The sequence below is a fragment of the Mycetomoellerius zeteki genome, unplaced genomic scaffold (assembly GCF_001594055.1).
Source record: "Mycetomoellerius zeteki isolate Tzet28-1 unplaced genomic scaffold, Tzet1.0 scaffold149, whole genome shotgun sequence".
NCBI classification, from domain to species: Eukaryota; Metazoa; Arthropoda; class Insecta; order Hymenoptera; family Formicidae; genus Mycetomoellerius; species Mycetomoellerius zeteki.
The window spans coordinates 2,574,724-2,589,838 of record NW_017256436.1 but is presented as its reverse complement, the minus strand read 5'-3'; the positions used below and the strand labels follow the sequence as shown (position 1 = coordinate 2,589,838).

At 36.2% G+C, this 15,115-nt stretch overlaps 1 protein-coding gene across 8 annotated transcripts in view; it reads left to right on the top strand.

The window, feature by feature from the left end:
* Lmpt (four and a half LIM domains protein limpet) overlaps window positions 1-15,115 on the top strand; it is a 132,389-nt gene that overhangs the window by 94,473 nt on the left and 22,801 nt on the right. The window contains exon 1 of one of the 8 annotated variants that reach the window (XM_018444204.1): window positions 1,350-1,575. The exons of 5 other annotated variants lie outside the window; for them this stretch is intronic. Coding sequence is in view for 2 of the 3 variants with exons in the window: in XM_018444197.1 (XP_018299699.1) it covers window positions 9,774-11,465 (1,692 nt within the window). In the remaining variant the exon portion in view is untranslated. Of the gene's footprint in view, window positions 1-1,349; window positions 1,576-9,689; window positions 11,466-15,115 lie in introns of those variants that run through there. 2 more of the 8 variants (XM_018444197.1, XM_018444198.1) reach the window with 2 other exon arrangements.

Here is a 15,115-nt window from a genome sequence, read left to right as displayed (position 1 = left end):
CGGAGTCGTCCTATCCATTTAAGGTATTCTCGCGACGCTGTAAGGTTATACCTCGTACCGTACATCATTTCGCCAGACGTTTATTACGCCGATGGCATTGCTTTTGCATTAAGAAAACCTGAAATCTCAGTGACCCAAATATAAGTTGTCGTCAAGGTTCAAGCCGAGCATCCCGGCTATTTGGTTTTCAACGAATGCATTTTCTCTAAGCTCCACAGGTTCTTCATGGAGACTAATTATAGGTATGTGAATTGTATAATATAATATATAATATATACAATTTTTTTCAACGTGAGCCCGTCAATTATTTACGTTTTCTAATAAGTACAACACATATAAAAGTCTGTTTATCGTGTTTGTTTATACATTGTATATTGCGAAATGACGCAATGTGAAAATAAGAGAAAAGTTAGCTCTCTCTTAAAATATCTGAAGAATAATATTAAATGTCGCGCGATTGCACGCCGTTGTTCCGCCTGTTGCGTAGAAACTGGGCCACTTTCGGCTTTATTTAGATGAACAAAAATAGAGATCGAGTAGGATAGCGGAGGAACATCATCGTCGAGGTTCATCACTTTTGGAACTGCGCAATGCAAATTATACTACAACAACATAAACCGTCGATTTATGCGCCAAGATTCTGAGTTTTTCATTGTGATCCACCAAGCCAGTTGGCGGATTGTAATAATTTATACGAAATATACGTGTAAATTATTATTAGAAATTAAAGTTGACAATCATGTCTTCAACAATTTAGAAATATTAAGTTTGAACTGAATTTTTTGAAGAACTGGATTTATCATAAACTTATTCACATCAGCCAAAAATGATTTTGTCATTTAATTATTCGTTTAAAAGTATGACGAACCTTTTATTTTCCATCAAAAATTAATGTCGATAATGTAATTCAACGAAAACGACTTCAGATCGATTTAAAAACCTGTCATTAAAATAAAAATTCTTGAAAATATTCCTCGGGATTCCTTATAGAATAAAAATGATAATGTTCTTTTATTTTCAAACTTATCTGAAATTGTTATGAATTTACTACGGATTAATCCATATAATGAAAATGATTACAGTATCGCTGTAATTTATGTAATATAATTTTATATAATTTGTGTTATGTAACGTGAGATCCTTCGAGGTCACGAAATTCACTGAAATATGAAAAGTGCCAGCTGTTTCGTCAAGAAATGTTGCCTCGAGTTGATTTTAATCCAACCGGAAACCTCGCTAGCCGGTAATCTATTTTGATTCCTTGTCGAAGCTCCCACCACGATGGATCCAGAGACTGACCCGTTCGGGTCTTTTATTAGAGCCAGTCAGAGAGTTTCAGGAAGGGAACGAAAGACGACGAAAGCGCGCGAATAAATCGACGTAATATCCTTAATGCAGTATTAGGATTCGTCCTTTTTTTCATTCATATAAAAAAAAAAGCGATATCTCTTTTTATTTCGTTGACTAACAAACGAAAAAAAAAAAAAAGGAAAGTGACCGCGCCTTTTCCCGATACGAAATCCGTCGTGACGACCACGGCCTGCGGTCACTCGAGAAAGGTGGTTTTGGATTTCGGTAAGTGAAGTGCGCCAGCGCGTAGTCAGACACGGTTGCGCGATAATCGCTCGAGGATAAGTGTTTACGGGTCGTCTGCCAAGATGTCCGCAACCGCGAATGATCGGAAAGAAAAGTCGTCGCGTAAAAGTCACGCGGGATGGTAAGGACCTGGTGAAATGACCCACTCGCTAATCGATTTATGTCTGTATATCTGATAATAAAGTACGCAAACACTATTCCCCAGAACAGAGTACACATTCCCCCTCTCCTATTCGCACCCGCGCGAACACCTCGTAAAATTACGATGAGCCTGAGGATACAAAAACAATTTACACAAAGACAATTTACGCTACATATTTACAATGTCGCGACGATGTGAATTAGAGATCGGTTTGTTTACAATAAAAATGATGTGTTAATGAATTGTATAGTGACAATCGATTAAAATTGTAATGAAAATTAACGTTTAATTTTAATAACACAATTTGATTCGAAAGATCGTGCAATATAGAGATAATTTACATCGGTGTAATTGCGAAATATTTACGATATAAATCGAGCAAAATGCGAGTTATATAAATGGAGCTCTTAATTTTTATGGGAAGAGACACGCGATTTTGTGGCACGGTTGAGACGTTCTGTCGAGACTTTGCGAATGCTCTGAGCTTTTGAACAAGCAAAGAGCGGGTTTTATACGAAAATATGGCGTAACAATGACGCAACGTGTCGTAACAGCGTAAAATTCTGGCACATTGTCTATTTCAAGTGAGTAACGTTTTTACGACATGCAACTGCCGCATTAAAATCAATATATGAAGTTGGAACAGATTCGTAGCTAGGTTATGCTGTTTAATATCGCATTTTTTTGTATAGCTGAATTAACTTGAATTTTAGTTAGGCAATTGAGTATTAATTTATGTGTGTATATGTACTAAAAAATTGGTTTTGGACACGTTAATATATGATAAATATTTAATTTCATAATTTTTTATTATGTAAATATAGATATGAATAAAAATATCTCGTTTTGTATTTATCAATTCTGACGAACAAATCATATAGACTTTCATATATTTGTAGCATGAAAATTTGAAGGCTGGTTTTAATATGAAATAAATTTTTTGTCCTCTCAGAAATAATTTAAGATAATAATTTAAAATTAATACAATATATAAGAAAAATAATACAAAAATAATACATGCTTGAAATTATTTTCATATTTCACGCACGATATTCAAATTAATCGCAACAGTACTTCAAAGATGAGAAATTACACGGACATTTGCTAAAGTGATTTATCGAGCAGTCATTTTGTGTATCTACGTACCAATTTATTGTTGGCAAACTCATAAACTGAAAACATAACAGAAACAACGCAAACAGTTAGGTACCAAAAATTTACCGTTTTGTCTAGTTATAGTGCCAATTTTGCAAGGTCGGGCTTTGCTTTTAGATGCGATTCATTATGATTTAATCTTGATTAAAGCTTTTAGTAGCGAAAGATCGTTTTTTACTTGTCCGTAAAAGCTCGATGCCAACTCGAACAGCTACAAATGTGTCTGTGAATGTACTGATTTGTATTAATTACAGCTCATTTGATTATATAGTAATATAATTCAATTCTCTTGAAAAATTATATTTTAACCAATATATTAGAGACCTAATTTGTTTTAAATTATTTAATTATACATATAATATTTATTAATATTTAGACAGATGATAAACTATTACGGTCGAGTAGCACGCGATATAAATGATAATACCACTCCTCTGCAATTAACAGCCAACGTTTCGCAAATCATCGATGAATGAGACATTTAACAAAAATAATTAGAATGTCAGTGACACTCGTCAGTAAGAAACGCTTTGTGGCAACGAGTTGCACGTCTCTCGAACGCCAGACATTCTAGCTAGGTCTTTGCACTTGACCATTTCCTGGTTGCCAGAGCTACGTCTCATCTTGATCGGCCAGACCTGTCACTATTACTTCCGATACTTACTGATTAAAATAAACAGTTTTGAGTCCGAGAAATATTTTCACGGCAAATTATAATTTTTCCACTAATTTGAGAATGTTTATTTTTAGATTGTATATGATTTAGCTCAATTTAGATAAATTATACTTGCTGCAGATAGCTAATTTGTTTTATCATAAATGATTCCAATAAGAAATTTTGTGAATAAAAAATATTTACTTTTCGTTAAAGCTGTTCCAAATTGTCTTGCAAAGAGTTATGCAATCCGATAGCATAATGGATTGCACGGTCCAATAAGAAATATCTCGCGACAAAAACGAGTTCGCAGCAATGTACGACGCAATTTAGGTCACGCGCCACCAACATATATTAAAGTTAAGATAAAAGAAACGGCAGAGAGCAAAATGAGTAAAGATATATGGAAAGAGAGAAAGAGCAGTATATCAACGATTCTGTAAGTCGCGAAACGAGATCACGGTCGATTCGATATAGGCATACCTGGATGCCAAGTGGCAAGACGAGGACTCGTGGTCCTGAGGGAATAATCCCGACGGACTGGACTTTAGTTCCGCCGCATTAATCTAAATCGGTCGGCTCGCGAACGAGTTGCGAGGCTTTTCAGATCCGGTGGCACGCTTTTCTTCGACCGTGGCCACCGCCGTTCGATCATCGACCGAAATAGCATTGGCATTGTTCCGTTTCCCTCCAGAAGAACCGGCTCTCTCGAGTGCGGGCAAGGAGGTCGACTAATTTCGATCTCCACCGTCGGCATCGCCGCCGCCGCCACCGCCGATAGGATACGATGTCGCGAGCACGCGTTTCTTCTACATCTAGATTACACACCAATCGATCTTTCTCAGGAGTCAAAGTGTTTGACGTTTTTGACATTTTTTTACGGTTCATCGATTAGCCATTACCTGCGAAAGGCGCGCACACACGAGAAAGACCTGCTCCGAGTCTGTTCTTGGCTTTTACGGGCAGAGTCAAGGTCCTCCACTCAGCGAGTTCAATTTACTTTTCGACAACGTAGTAGTCCGAATTGTATGCTTAATGTTTTAACGACTCACTGTTGAGTACCATGATGTTACTTATAACGTCAAATTGATATTATTTGTTGACATCTCTCTTATCATTTATTTCTTTTTTATATTACATTCTTTTGTTTGTTTTTTTGTATCGTACCTTTTTCTCACGTAATTTCTGTCTAGTTAGTAAAAGATTTGTTATACCGATATTATTATTATTTTTTAATAGAACGTCAATTGAAATGCTAAAGATAACAATTTGGTTCAGCGAGAAATTTAATTCATAAAATCGCTAATAGCAGCATTTATTAGTAATAAAGCAAAGTATCAAAAACCACATGATAACAATGTGATTAACAGAGATAATAAAATAACGCATGTTCCGAATTAATTTGAAAACCATTGATAAACATTCTGAAGCTTTTTTGTGTTGAAAAAAGATATATCTAAGAGAAAAATTGAAAATAAAAATGAACAATGTTCAATTATTTGTGAACGTATGTAGTTTATATATTTTTTATATATAGATTACGGAAGAAGAAAATGATCATTTACCATATTTATAATAGCGTAATCACATAGAGATTAATGTTGAGGCTGTTCTTTTACATGTATATTGTGGATCGTTTACTGAGCAAAACATTTCCATTAATTACGATTTCGTAATTGCGTACCAATGAATACTCAAAACGTAGGATAATTTGACGAGTAAATTCGCGGAGCGAGACGTCGGGTCGCAAGACGCAGCGCCGATTTATTTTAGTTTGCATCCGATACGCTGTCGACGTATACGTTTATTTTCGGCGCTAGTCAGGGAAGTGGTCCGGACGGGTGGATTGCGCAGTCGATGCTCCATCACCCACTCGTGTCTCGCGTGTTTCGCGATTCTTCATTCTCCGATTCCATTGCACGTCTTCGTGGAATTTTAATGGAGCGTATCGCGCTTCAACGAAAAAGCATCAATAAAATATGAATAAGAACCTGAGTCTTGAATTAAAGATATTATAAGTGTTCTCTCACTCAAAGAAGAAGTGTTTAATTTTAAGATATTAAAATGTTTTATTCTTGTCCATGTTTTAAACACTTAAAAATGTTTTAAACTTTTTCAATAAACAAAACACTATATGTTCGGATTTAAAACATTAGTTTATTGTAAAAGTTTACAACAAAAAGTTTAAAACATCTTTAAGTGTTTAAGAAATGGAGACAAGAATAAAACATTTTAATATCTTAAAATTAAACACTTCTTTTTTGAGTGCTTATATATACTGTGATTTAAAAAATTAATTAAAATAATTTGAACAATTATTATGTGGCTATTATTAAAAGTTATTAAAGTATATAACATTTTTTTTTAAAATTATTTCATAATTCTTTATATGTTCTTTTCATTTATTTTCATAAATTCAGCAATCCTTAGCGCGATTATTTTTTATTGAAAGTGTGTCTGCAATTTTCTAAATTTATTCATCAAGGAACAATAAACATTAGGAAAAATGTTTCATATTTATTTTATCTCAGTACTTATCTTAACACTTTAAAAAATGGTTTTTAATATGATATCTTAACTACTTTCGATAGCATTTTTAGATAATATGTATCGCATAAAATTGCACCAAGAAAAGACTGAGTCATATTCTACGTAAAATACGTGGTACTTAACGTTGCAAAATTTATTCGTTGTTAATGAAATAAAGACGAGATTAACACTATCTTAAAACTCGCGATACAAATGCATCATTCAAAGACAATGGCTGCACTCAACAAAGAAAATTGATCAGAATGAACGCTCAATGATTCCTCAATACAATCGGTTTTTGCCTTTAGTTTTTTGCTGATCTAGTAAGTGTAGCAATCAATCATATTAAAGAATCGCTGATCAGTTTTCTTTGCTGAACGCAATCAATGTATTCAGTATTAATTATGCTAACTTATTCGAAAACGACTCAACTATAGCAATCTGAACTGAATTACGTAAAAGTCGTGATACAAATGGCTCTTATTGTTCGTAGTTGACGTGGTTTACAATTAAAACATAATGATGAATAATAGATTTCGATCTATCAGAAACCGTGTATTTTTGTATATCTATTTTTGTATTTTTTATATTTCTAATATATATTTCTAATAGGTTGAAATTTATTATTCCTTATTTCTTATAAAAAAGTTTGCTTTTTGTCATAATATACTTTTTTTTTAAATTAAATCTTAAAATGTCTTTAAACGTTACGTCTGCTATGTCGAGTAAAATATTTCTGAGTATCGCACGTATTCAATTCGTCGAGGAGACAAAGCGTGTTGACCGTTTAGCACGTGTTCTCGTTGTATCTGCATTTTTGTCACATCGTTATCTTGTTTGCCCACTTGGACGCGATAAATTGACGATGAGTGACTGCGTAGGAGACGCTCATCGCTTCCGTGAAGTCTGACTTCCTTGGATTTCGTCGCGTTCGAGTCACTCGCGACGGCATCGCATCGCGCGAATGTAGATCATCGAGGGTTCGATAAGGCGATCTGGGGCCGCCGCACCGATATCTTCTTGTTGGAGGTGAGCCAGAGCGATGTACCGCGCGCAAAACGCGCGGTATCGGGAATTGTGAATCCTGACGTTGATCCATACAAACCGATGAGGTAACCGAAATAAAATCTATCGGGTGACGCCAGAAGCTTACTCTGTACTCGGGCGATCACAGCCGGCCACACGTAAATATCGCACAGTGCGATGCGCCTCTAAACGCCGGGTGTACAGAGCGAGTGTATCTGGCGGATCGAACACAGAGCCTGCACGCAGAGCGAGTTTAGAATTGCAACCAAATTATTCTTGATCGTGTTAATAGTTGCGCGAAATTCGGCTTCCACTGTTATTTGCGTACAGGAATGTGTATTTTCCTTTTCCTTCAATAAATTTAGAATTGTTTGAACTGAATGAATTACCCTCTATCTCTAGATGTATTTTGTTTGTTCCAATCTACACACGTTAAAAAAAATAGAAGGAAACTCTTGCAATTAATAAAAACGTGAGAAAGACTTGGATGCTTTATCACGAGATAAAAACGATAGCAAAGAATCATATCATATTATAACGTATATAACTGTTTATAGGATTATTATGAAGTTAATTCTTGTATCTCATGTTCTATTAACGTTGCAATAATGTAATGGAGTCTTTATCTTAATCTTATCTTATGATAGAGAAAGGCACAGTATCGAAGAGATTACAATTAAAGTTAACCGACTCGAGCGAAATCGATCTGAGCTATCAAACGATCAGGAATCGAGATGAATCAGTTAATCATCAGTGGCTAAGAGCCAAATTAATGTCCACGTCCATTAAAAATATATTAAAAATTTTGTTTACCTCTCTGAATACGTCAGATCTGCTCTTCTGGCAGCTATACGAGATTACCGGCGTCATCACGTGGTTGAAATATTCGAGTCGTTCTAACGAACGAGAGTCGCATTCGATGCGCTCGCATTCAAACATCGGTGAGTTTGCTTTTCTCTCGTGAACAAGCTGCGATTATTGAACGGATACGATCGATGGTCAACGATATTGGCAACCAGCGCAGCAGCATCGGCGACTGCTGCTGTTGCCGTTGCGGATCGGCATCGCTAATTCTCATCCGCACCGATCGATCGCGCCGTTCATCGCATCGTGCATTAAGGACAGGAATTTGCGTTCAGGGACATTCGGGCTAACTTTAGCCTTTAGCCGGGCCCCGCGCGTCGTACCCGACGTTTCGCGACGTCGACGTCGACGTCGACACGTCGAGACATAACGAGCCGACGGCCACCAGCCTGGCCAGCCGCTTTTGCCCGCGGAAAATAAAACAGTGCTCCGGCCGCCATCCGGCCGCATGGATAAGCCGATAATCGTGTGATCGGACATGATCCTCGCGTTCGGATAGCCGTTCATTTGTTTCGATACCAAACGCCAAAAGGGAGAGAAAGAAAGGAAAAGGAGGAGAAAGGGGGGACGAGAGACGTCGCAACGCGCCTTCGTCGACGAGTGGAGAACGTTTCTTAGTGGTGGACCAGAGTGACGGCGTGGGTGGTCCGGCCCCTCTCTCAGAATCACGTAATCGTCGTCTGTCTTCTCGGTGACGTCACTGACAAGAATTACTACCGTGCTTACGAGAGACCGGTGCTCTCACGCCGCTGAGGCCACGAGGTTGCCTCGCGCGAAAAGTCGGAGGTCCCGATCCGGACGATGCTTTCAGAAAGAACTACCAGAATACCGATGAGATGAATCTTTGGAAGGATGCAGAAAAATATCCCTGAAAACGTTACCTAAGGTGGAATTTCTCGTCAATTGTATCTCTCTCTATTTGAACACAACTGTGAGAAATATCACGAAATCTCGAGTTTATCTCACGTCGGAGTTCTCGTTGAATATTCCCTCGGGAAGACATTGACATCAGACGAAGAATATCTCGCTGGGATTCCTGTGCAAATGCGAAGCACAATACAAGTGTTGCGATTGGATTTTCGCGCTCATACGGCGTGTGCCAAAATTATCCTTCATCGATCGGAATGCAGAGTATTCGCACAAACTTGTGAGATTACAAATTACGATTATACACGCAGAGAAAATTCGTATGTCGCGCGGTGAAATCGTGACTAATTTGGAAGAAGGTAGGCGTGTAACTCCGAAAACTCGTATAATCTTCAGCGAATTGGCGCTCTCTTTCTCTCTTTCTTTCGTTATGTGACAACAACAATTAGTTAACAATTTCTATCGAGACAGGAAGAAATCACATACAACGATCAGTAGAAAAATCTTTTAGTTTTACTTTAAAAAATTTAATTAAAAGTTCATATTTTTGTAATTGTTAATAAAAGTCTCCTAATATTGGTTTTGAATGACGTCCGTGAAGTTAATATTAGCAACGATACGATCTTATTTGATGAAAAGTGAAGAATTAGATCATCTTTCGAAACGCTGCCAGAATATAATTATTTATAGCTAATTGAAAGTACGAGATTACTCATATGAATTAGGCAATGAGACAACCAACAAATATAACCAGTAATCGATATAAACAAAATTGCAATTTCAATAATCGAAAAAATTCCTTTAAAAAAGTTTTAAATGTATTTAAATTTCTATCTACAAGATAAGCTCCTAAAATTCCTTATTCAAAGATGAACCCAGATGAAGTATGAACAAGCATTCATAAGATAACTTGAATCATTCTCAATAATTAATTCGAAGATGGGTTTATTGCTATCGGTATTGGTCGGCTGCGTCGGCGTCTTGGAGCTGCTGGCATGTCTACGACACGCATCTGACAGCGTAGTGATTAGCATCAATCCGCCAACACCGTGCCTCTCATATCACGAGCCGACTAACAATGACATTCAGAGCATTCATGATTCGCTCTGCAGTTTTAGTCACTCGACCGATGTGAGACTTCCTCGTGACGCTAAGCATAAACTCGAAAATCTGCACGAATACAGTCTGAGGGTGCGAAGCGAACTCCGGTCTTTGGACAAAAATTTTGACGGTCGAAGCACCTTATCGGAGTACAGCACCAGATATTTGCTTGGCGACTCTAGACCAGACTCGAGGCTCAGTCCGGATTCAAGGCTCAGCCCAGACTGGAGTTGTCTTGTGCGAGAGGACGATGAAACGTGGATCATCCAAGCCGATCGATATTATAATAATGACAACGACGATTATAACGAAACGAAAAGATTCTTGGAGGAAATCAATACGGAAATTCGACAAAGCTTACAGCAAGTCGTGCGATCGCTGGCTCCGCCAGAGCCAAAAAAGTATGTCAGGGTACCTACGCCGATCCCGACGTTTGCTCACGACGAAAACAAAATATCTGCCTCCTCAAGCGAAATGGACATGTCCTTCGACAAGGACTCGGGCAACGATGCGCCCACTATGAAATCCTTTGATGGTTTTCCGATCATCAAAAGGTACAAGGATTCACAATCGGCTTCGTCAGTTGATGAATCTGATCACGAGGAGAGAAAGATCGCGCGAAAAACAATGAGGAAATCTTCCTCCGAATCTCCAGATTTATCAAAGAAATCGAAGAATGTCGAAGTTTCCAAAAAAATGAAGAAACTCTCGAACGACCTTACGAAAATCGACTCGACTGTCCAAAAATCAACTGTCAAAGAGACTGAAAACGAGAAGAAGACATTCGTCAGCCAGAAAAAACCGAAATCCGGTAAATCCTCCACGACGATCTTGAGAAAACCTACCAAACTGAAATCCAGAAATGCGGAGATCAGTAAATCTGCAGAGAATTTGAGCATAAAGAAATCGAAGAAAGATCCGGAACGTCGCAAGTCTGATATATCCGTGCAGACGGTGCACAACTTATTGCGGGATATGTCAACGAACACGTCTCCAATTAACAGCCCATCGTTGTCCAGATCGGAGAGTAAAAAGAGCGTCTCGGTAGAAGTACAGACTGTTTTGGAGGAGATGCTGTTGGATGACGAAGCCTTAGAGGAGCTAGTTAACAATGTCATCGGACTTTCCGAGAGCAGAAGAGATATGTCCTTTCGAGGTAGCTCCGCTAGAAAGTCCTTTAAGAGCAAAAGGTTTCGGTCCAGCTCGAGAGATCAGTCGGATGATCAGGATAAACAGATTTACATGGCAACCAATGCAGTTACGTGTGTGGAAAGATCGCGAAAAAAAAAGACGAAGGAGTTGAAAATGTCCAGATTCGAAGACGCCAGCGAAGAGGATCACGAAAGAATCAAAGATGTTATTTTCGACAATTCGAAAGGGTCGGACGTTTGGAAGAGAAGGGAAGATTCGAGATCGAAATCATCGCTCGAAGAGGAAGATGATAAATTCGTAGACGCGGAGGATGTGAGTTCCGGAAGACCACTTATACAATACACAATACCTGACACCGATCAGAACAAACCATTCTGGGTAATACGCTTGAATCGAAGCCATGCGTTTTATAATTGCATAAATTCTTGGTTGGAAATAATTCTGTAATCATTTAGCGGATCTAAGATGATGGAACTGATACAGAATAATTCAACATTTCGAATTTTTATTCCATATTAAGTAAGATATATGAATTCTAATTTATTATCCAAATTTAAAAGATCAATTATCATATTTTCAAAGTATACAAAATTAATTAGAAACATTGAAATTATAATAAAAAATATTAATAGTTGCTATCTAATCTGATTAGAAAGCAACTATTAATATTTTTTATCATAATCTCAATGCTTCTAATTAATATTTTATATTTTTCAGATATGTGATAGTTGGATTTTTAAATTTAGTTTTTCTTCTTTATCAAATAACAATCTGCACCTATATTTTTATATATCAATTTTTTTTCTTTAAAATTTATAAAAGAATAAATGTATTCCGATTTAAAAAACCGTAATATCAAATAAAATTATTACGTTTCTATATTGAACTTTTTAATGGTTAACAATTAATCAGATTCGTGCAATTATAAAATTCTCAGCTTCTGTTAGTACACTACAATATGGTAATTCTTTTTATAGCTCAGAATCGATCTCTAGAATACAATAACAACATGCAAAAATCTTCAGCAATACGTGAGTACACTGCAAACGATATAAAATTCATTGTCGTTTCTATAATTACGTTCTTCAAGACACTGTAATCAAATGAAAATAAGGAAAATTTTCGAGCAACTAGATAATCGTTTGATGTATACATCGTTGAAAAATGTATTTTAAATGGCGATCATAATTTTAATCTATGTAATCTAATCATTACTATTCCGTCCTTTCAAAAATCTTCATTAATTTCAATCTTTATGCGAAACATTTTTCATAATTAATTTTATTCTTTGTTATTTTTCTTTTGATTCCATCTAATTTTTACAAGCTTCATCATGCTTCAGTTCCAAAGTTAGTTACTGTTATAAGATATTATGAAAAATTCATATGAATTCATATAAATGTTTGTAATCTACCATGTACCTACAAATAAAAAATTGTTTGTGGAAAAAAATGAAGTAAAATGTTTTCATAAAGTAAGTTAGAAATTCTTTCATAAATCTAATAACAAATAAAAATAAAATAAAAATAAAATAATTATCAAAATAACTTAAAAAGAAAGGACTACGATTGAACGGTGTTAGTAATTATTCTATACATAAATTAACATGGAATATTTTTTTGTGTATTTATCGAATTAAAGTAGTTTGTATTTGACGAAAGCCATTTACGTTAGCTATAAAAAAAAACCTGTGTGAAAAAAAAACTTTCACTTTGGCATTACAATCGACCAGTTGATGTAGCTATTACGGATCTTTAATCTGTATGAATTGAGTTAAAAAAGCTAGAATATTTGCTTGTTACGTTCAGAAGCCGTATATTTATAGCCACAAGCAAGTTTCACGACGAATGAAGTCTTTTAATATCCACCGTTATTTGACGGCTAAAAATAATCTCCGTTGATCGTTGGTTTACTTTATTTCGCGCGTCCAATGTGTCAATAAACGTTATTCGACAAGGCAGGTTGGATGAACCGGGCAGTTCATTAACTTTATTTTTCATACTCTACTGCAAGGAAAATCTCCTTCACGTTCAGACATACGGTGCGTGGAATCTCGCACAAGTTGCTTCCGATCTTGCGCAATACTTGTTCCCAAAATATTTCGAATATTTGGCTACGCAAAGCAAGCATTCGTTACTAAAGAATCCCTCGCACTTCTCTACTGTCAGACATATTCGCCCACTTTCATAAAACTAGTAGCCAAGTATTAGCATTACAACTATCCAAATATACGGAAATTTAGTTGATTATTGAATGTAATTAAAACATATTAGCAAATTTTTAATAATTGTAAGGATAAGTATTTCAGTTATCTCAGATTATATAATTTCAATATTATATAATTACAATATAATATTTTCAACATATAAAATATTTATTTTAAAACAGATAAATAATCGGTGCAGAGTTTGCTTGAAATTGGAAATTTACATAAAAATATTATCTTTGACACCAAAACCAGTTTTGAAAGGCCCGAAATGGCTCTTTTCGCTCATTTATGTTTGTACAATCTTATCCTCTGTCACGCAAGGTAATATTTAAAAATATCTAATAGCAAAGTCAGTTAGGCAACCAATTATTTCGGCAATGCAGAATCATTCTGCCAGTCGAGGAACCAACTAATATTAACATGTGAGTGTGTCCATCAAAATTAGAAATTATGCTTAGAATGTCTCATGAAACAACGATATTCAGATTTCACGAACAGTTAGCGCTGAAATCAATTAACACCGCTTGTTTTGCTTCATATCAACGATTCCTCGAGCAATGAGGGGTGCAATTTCACAATCGGGGATGCTTTCACAACGAAATAGTACGTAAACGGTATAACAAAAAGCATTTGATATTTGCGCGGAATCCTCGTCGGTGCCGCGGCGTTTATTGGTGCCGTGTGCTTCTCGCGTGGGGTCTCCCAAAATATCAATCTCATACCCGCCTGCAAATAATATACGTATACATCGCGCGCGCGCGTGCATCTAGCACGACATTTACACGGCGACAAGACTTTGCCGTCGACGCCGAAATTCATCAGATGCCTAATTTTTTTTCGCGACACGAAGTGTCGCCTGAATATTTTTAATTCACCCTCTTCTCTTGGTTCTCGAGATATTATATTACTAGTATCCTCTTTACCTCTACTGCGACATTTTGATATCTTGATTATTTACTTAAACTTTCTATATCTAACGAAGAATAAATTAAAAATCAATTTTATTGAAAAACAATATTTATTTTTGTAATAATTTTAATATTTTATTAATTTTTTTTCCTTTGGATTTTATTTCTACCTTTTCCAATAAAATGTAATAAATTGAGAATAGTTTATTCTTATTGCCAAAGTTGTACGTTATTTTGGCAACATCTTATAAGTTGAACCGATATAATTTTTCGAGAAAATTGGAAAGAATGATATTCTTTTTTTCAGTAATTTTCAATAATCACAAAAAGAAATTGTCTGTCTTAAAATTGCTTGTATATATATATATATTTCTTTTTTCTTAGAAATTCTACACATAAGAATATATATGCACAAGATATATTAAAAGACATATATATATTTTCGAATCTTATGTGCATTCTCATCATTCGCACAAATCAAGAACCTGCCAGTTCGCGTCACGCGGATTAATGTCCGCGCGAGTTTTCTCCACGCGTAGGTGGTTAGGAGAGGAGGGATATTGGTGATGTGTGAAACATTCCGACCCAATTACTTCGCGATTTGCTCTCTCTCTTTTTCTCTCTCTATCTATCTCTATCTTTACTTTTCATTCGAGTTCTATTTTTCCACACTCCCACGCACGCGTCTCGGAACCACCTGTTTGGCAGGAGATCAAGGCGCCGCAGCGAGGCTTTTTTTTGGTAAACTCGAAGGAAAAAATCGAGAGAGGATCCTGATGGGGTGGTCGATCATACATTTTTATCGTCGTGCAGCTCGGTAATCCGATACTTTCGAGAAACGACAGCGCAGATGAATAAGGGATGATCTCTCTATTTTTGCCGCTAAATATATAAAATTAAAAAATATAGAT